This window comes from Teleopsis dalmanni, chromosome 1 (genome assembly GCF_002237135.1).
Source record: "Teleopsis dalmanni isolate 2A chromosome 1, ASM223713v2, whole genome shotgun sequence".
NCBI lineage: Eukaryota > Metazoa > Arthropoda > Insecta > Diptera > Diopsidae > Teleopsis > Teleopsis dalmanni.
This window is the reverse complement of record NC_051846.1, coordinates 112837499-112843403: the sequence shown is the minus strand read 5'-3', so window position 1 is coordinate 112843403 and position 5905 is coordinate 112837499. Positions and strand designations below refer to the sequence as shown.

Genomic DNA, 5905 nt, shown 5'->3' with positions numbered 1-5905 from the left:
TCATTTTTGGCATAGTAATTAAGGACAGTGCTGCCAAACTACATAAACTTAAAATATCGAAAAATATACAGCGCGCGAATTTTAAATGAGAATTTCCGAAAACTTTTCAGTCTTAATGTAGATTCCAAAATAAAACATAATAATCGTAGTCTAATACACACCTAGCTGCTTACTTCTACTTAATTGAAATACAACACTATGCACTGGGAAGAATAAGGGAAAAGATGTGTCCGATGTAGTAGAGTAAGGCCTCCGAAATAGGTGTAACGATTTACATTAATTTATTAGACGTGAGTTTGTAAATTGGTAAAGTCGTAGGTAGGGATTAAAAATTTATTAAATTTTTATTTATGTTTTAAAAAAGTTTGTGTTAAAAAAAAAATATTCCTATAATATCCTATTTTTACAATACTTTTATTTCTCATTTGCTTTTTCATAAAAGAATATCAAAATATTTGTAAATATTTGCTTTACACTTATTTTTTTAGATTTATAAAGGGTGTGATAAAATAATTTTTCTTGAAGAGTCAGGAAAAGTGCGACTCCCGCTATGTAGAGTTATACTTTATAGTTATCCACAAATGCAAAATGTTTAATTTAGGAATTTTGTTCAATAAAAATAACTTTTCGTAGTAAATAGATTACATACATTGTATATAAAACGAAACAATATTTAATTAAATAGTAGCAAATTTTAGATAACTAGATAACAAACGTATAACGATAATGACTGCAGTTTATAAAAATTAATGTATTTTTGGAAAATATCAATATTCGATTCGATTTTTAAGCCAGAAGCATAACAGTCTTATCTCTAACCAAAATTATAAAATCATATGCTTAATTTTTTTGTGATTATATGTGTACAATACATTTACGACTTAATATATATACTTAATATTTATAAAAAAGAATATTTTCATTTTGTTTAATAGAAAAAAATAATTGAAGAAAATTGAGAAAGAATTTTTCTCAAATATAATTTTAGAATATTAGTTGAACTGAGCATTTTCGAATTTTAATTTCAAAACATTACCAGGGTAGATCAAAAAGCCAAGAAAGAGAAGTATTTTATCAACATTTCTATCACTTTTTAATTGGACTCTTATGAAAAAATTAGTGCAATTTTTTAACATAAGATACGTTCGGCATTTTCGAAGTGTGGCAAAAAAACAACAAGTTGCTTACTATAGTCGCTAAGTAAAATATTGATATTACTGTTGCAATCTGTCAAATTTTATGTTTTCGCAAAGAGCAAAATAAATAATTAATATTAAATTGAAAATTAAAATGAATAATAAATTAAATGAAGTATTTTGAAAGTTCCTTTCACAAAAAAATTAATAATAGTTTTAAATATTTATGTCTTAATAAGTATTAACTTTTTAGCAACTAATAAGTTAAAAATTAAAGCGTTTTTTAATTATACTCTCTTCATGTACTTTTATACATTTTTGTATACATTTATGTGTATATTTTTTAAATATTTATTTTCTACAATTAGGCATATTTTTAAAATATTTAATTTAACAATTTTCAAATTTTTGAAATTTTTTGATTTTGTTTAAATTTTTGTTTACAAACTTTTGACAGATCACTGAAATATTCGTTGAAATTTCTAACGAAGGTTCACAATATATTGCTTATCGTTTTGGTAACATTTTTTTCCGCAATCGCGAAGATGTTTGGCCCCTTCATAACTAGTCGTTTAGTTAGAGAAAGTAGTGTTATTGCTTTGCGTACATTTTAGCGGTTTTAAGCAAGCAACTTGTTGTTTTTTGCCACACTTAGGAGCTACCGAATACACCTATAGTTTTTTTTTTTTTGCATGAGAGAAAATCAAAATAAAAGCTACTGTGTATATCTATAGTTTTTTTTTGTGTTACGAAGAAGAGGAAACAACAGAACACATTCTATGTCACTATGATAGTCTCGCTAGACTCAGACTTCGGCACTTATTAACTGCCTATCCATTTATAACGGAAATAGGCAACATCTTTCCAAGGGACATAATGGCATTTTTAACTGTTATGCGCATATGGAACTAAAACGGGTGCACCACAATAATCCTAAAGGATATAGTGACATATTTTCCAGCACCTTCTTAAATCAAATCTAATCTATATCTATAGTTTGTCATGTAGAATGTACGGCGCCACTGGTATTTACACGACAACAAGGTAGTTCATTAAAGCACTTCTTCTTCACCAAAATAGATCATGGGCAATATGTTATCGATAATTTGATTAAATTGTCTATTTTCTCCAAAATATGCAAGAATTTTTAATAACATTTAAATTAACACACATTAAATGTGATAGTTTGCACAAAATTTGATATAAATCTTATGTACAGTTAAAGAATTGGTGCTCAATTTAGTTTAAATATATACATATAACAGTAATAAAAATGTAAATTCAGCAGTAACAAAATGCTGGCAGTTGAAGAATTTAGAATAAAATAATTTTAAACCGAAGAAAATAAAACTGCCATTTCAATTGTATAAAACTAGAAAACAACAACTTTCAACAACTTCAGTAGAATATAGTTGAGTGAACTTGTTCCAGGGCATCCAACCTACAATCAAATGCATAATTTTATACAGTTCCATAAATTTTTTAATCAACAAAATAGTTCATTTTTATTATTTATACCCAAATCTTGGATGGATACATGCATATACATATATCCATATCACCATATCTTTTATAAAATTTTTAATAAAACATAATCCTTATTCATTATTTACACTCTGGGGCATTATCATGCTAACTGTGCTTATGGCAGGTTGCACAGAAATATTTTTTTAAAAATGAATTATTTATTTTAACGAACAATTTGTCTGCAACTAATTAGCTTCACCGTCATAGATGATCTTGAACTTAAATGATTTCTACAGTCAGTGCTAAAATTTGTCAAAACAATATTACAATAACACTACACTAATATGGAAATAATGTACTTGTTATGGTACATAATTGTTCAATGCTCATTATTAATGTGTTTTAACCGGATTTCTTAGGGAAAAACGTCCATAACTCCATGAATCATCATCATCATTGAAAATCATAGATGAACCGTCAATTTGAAAAGAAAACATAAATCAATATTCAACCGGCATGCGCGGCACGTTCACACTGTCCCACTTAAAGAGCGTTGACAGTTTAACATAATTTCAATTATTTTTATTATAGTCTGAAGTGTTCATTAATTACAGCGGTTGTCTTACTATCTACTTAGTACTTAGTCTGACCAAACAACTAACGATGGAAAGTCTTAATATAGACTGTGTATGCACAATAAGTAAATACGTTGGAAATGTTATTAAGTTTTCGATAGACAATATAAAAATTATTCATATTCGAATTCGAATATCGAAATCGAGAGCATTTGCGAAAAAAACTTATGAGCCATAAACAATTTCATAGGGTTATTGCATATTATAAAATGTCAGTACTACTTAGTGGCACAGTTGGCACGTTTTCTAAAGCAATTGTAATCGATTCCTCATAATACCATCGATGGCAATTCATACGCAATCGGAAATCATTTGGTGGGAGTTATATATTACTGTATATTGTTGCATAATAACATAACTTTTTATATGCATGTTACCCATTTTTTTGGCATTTGTTTCCCAATTAAAATATTACGACCACAACTATTGTGTAGATATCGCGTAATTGCTCGAGTAATATTTTTGCTTAAATAAGTGACCGATTAGCCCAGTAATGTCATTCAAGCGAAAGTAAACAAACGTTTAGCACAACCCACATATACCAAAGAATAAAAAAAATCATATTTGAAAAATGGCTTTTCTTAAGGTGAGTACAAATACAAAACAAGGATAATTGTGAAAAAAAAATTAAAAAAGGATTATAAAAATATTAGATTGCAATTGTATGCTGTGCACTTATTTCCGTAATTGAATGTGGATTATTACGTGCAGCACCTGTAGCACTTGCACCAGCGCCAGTTGCTGCAGTACCTTTGAACACAGAAATCGATCCACATCCACAGTACGCTTTTGCATATAACGTACAGGATGCCTTAACCGGTGATAGCAAGAGCCAACAAGAAGTGCGTGATGGTGATGTTGTGAAAGGCTCCTACTCAGTTGTGGACGCTGATGGTTCCTTACGTACCGTTTTCTATACCGCTGATCCTATAAATGGTTTCAATGCTGTCGTGCAACGTGGTCCAGTTCCTGTTGTACCAGCTAGACCTGCACTAGCTGTAGCCGCAGCACCTTTACCTGCACGCATATTCTAAACAACTAACCTCAAGTTCATCGCTGTGCTTGTTTCAAGTCAAAAGTCATTATCTTTATGTAGTATATGTTATTGTTATTTTTAATTTTATATTCTTGTGTAGTTCAATTAAATTAAGACATTGTAAGTAAATATTTAAATTTTACTAAAGGCATAAATATGCAATTAGTAGACAATAAATCACACTGAAAGCAATTCTTCGATGTAAGAAAAGAAAGAATGTTGAATGAATGTCATTTATATGTCAGCATGTTACACGTTTTTATTGGAAAAATTGTTAACGCCCAAATGCAAGCAATTCTGTTTTATAAAATATTATTGACCAAAAATATTTCATTAGAAAAACAAAACAACAAAAAAAGCTACACTGTTCCAAAAGTCGATCAATGATTTGACCACGCAACTTCGTTCCAATTGTGCGTACAATTTTGCCTTTGAGCGTTGGCAATTAAGTGATTTACAAGGCAAATGAACGTGTGCGTTTCGCGCATGTGCAACATGATTCATGGGCAGCTGAGCGACTGCCTCCGTTCTGGCTCAAGAGTAATTGTTACCCAAACTGCACTTAGAAAATGTGCACTTAAGTATTTTTTGATTTATTTGTTAATAATTGCAATTTGAAGTCTAGCGCAGAAATATATTATAAATATTATTAAATGGAAAAGAATTGGGTGCGAGCGATCATGACTGTGAATCACAGATTTCAAAAACTTAACGATGCGCCATCACGCACGCACACCCTAAGACCAAAAATTTTCCGCAGATTTACAGAAATTTTTTTCTCTTTACAATTGAATTTAATAATAAATATAATTTGTAATTTTTACATATTTTAAGTAGCTGTTATACTATTATTTATATGGTAATAAATTCACAAAATTTACATATTTGGGCCAGATATTGTATGCTCTTGATGATAGTTTATATACTTAATATTAAAGGTTAAAGCATAAAACAGTAAAATATATTATTATAAATGTTGCTATCTTTTAATTAAAGAAAAACAAAAATAATAATAAAAATAGTAATAAAATAATAATAAAAGTAATAAAATAAAAATAATAATAAAATAATAATATTGAAATAAGAAAATAATTATAAAATAAAAAAAATAATAGTAAAATAATAATATTGAAATAAGAAAATAATTATAAAATAAAAAAAATAATAATAAAATAAAAAAGATAATAATAAAGATTTTTTGGTCATTCAAACAATAAATTATTTAAAATAATAATAAATTATTAAAAATAATAATAAAATAATAATAAAATAAGAAAAATAATAATAAAAATACTTATAAAATAATAAAAATAATAATATAATAATAATAATATTATAATAATAATATAATAATAAATAAATAATTATAAAATTATAAAAATAATAATAAAATAAGAAAAATAATAATAAAATAATAAAAATACAAACAGAATAGTATTGAAATATAACAAATAAAAATAAATATGATTAATTAATTCAATTATTCTACAGCTGATTTATGATTTCGTTCTAATATATAACACAGCAAATAAATTTGCTAATGAACTTAACAAACTTCAAAGAAAGAGCAAACATACAAGTCAAGTACATCTTTGGGTCAGTTAGCTAATGAACGCTGACTCTGAGCTTCA

At 27.3% G+C, this 5905-nt stretch overlaps 1 protein-coding gene across 1 annotated transcript; it reads left to right on the top strand.

The window, feature by feature from the left end:
• Positions 1-3809: 3809 nt before the first annotated feature.
• LOC119676933 (larval cuticle protein A2B) lies at positions 3810-4275 on the top strand. Its single transcript, XM_038088203.1, has 2 exons — positions 3810-3824; positions 3892-4275. The coding sequence occupies exons 1-2, from the start codon at positions 3810-3812 to the stop codon at positions 4270-4272; spliced, it is 396 nt and encodes a 131-aa protein (XP_037944131.1). The 3' UTR covers positions 4273-4275.
• The last annotated feature ends 1630 nt before the right edge of the window (positions 4276-5905 follow it).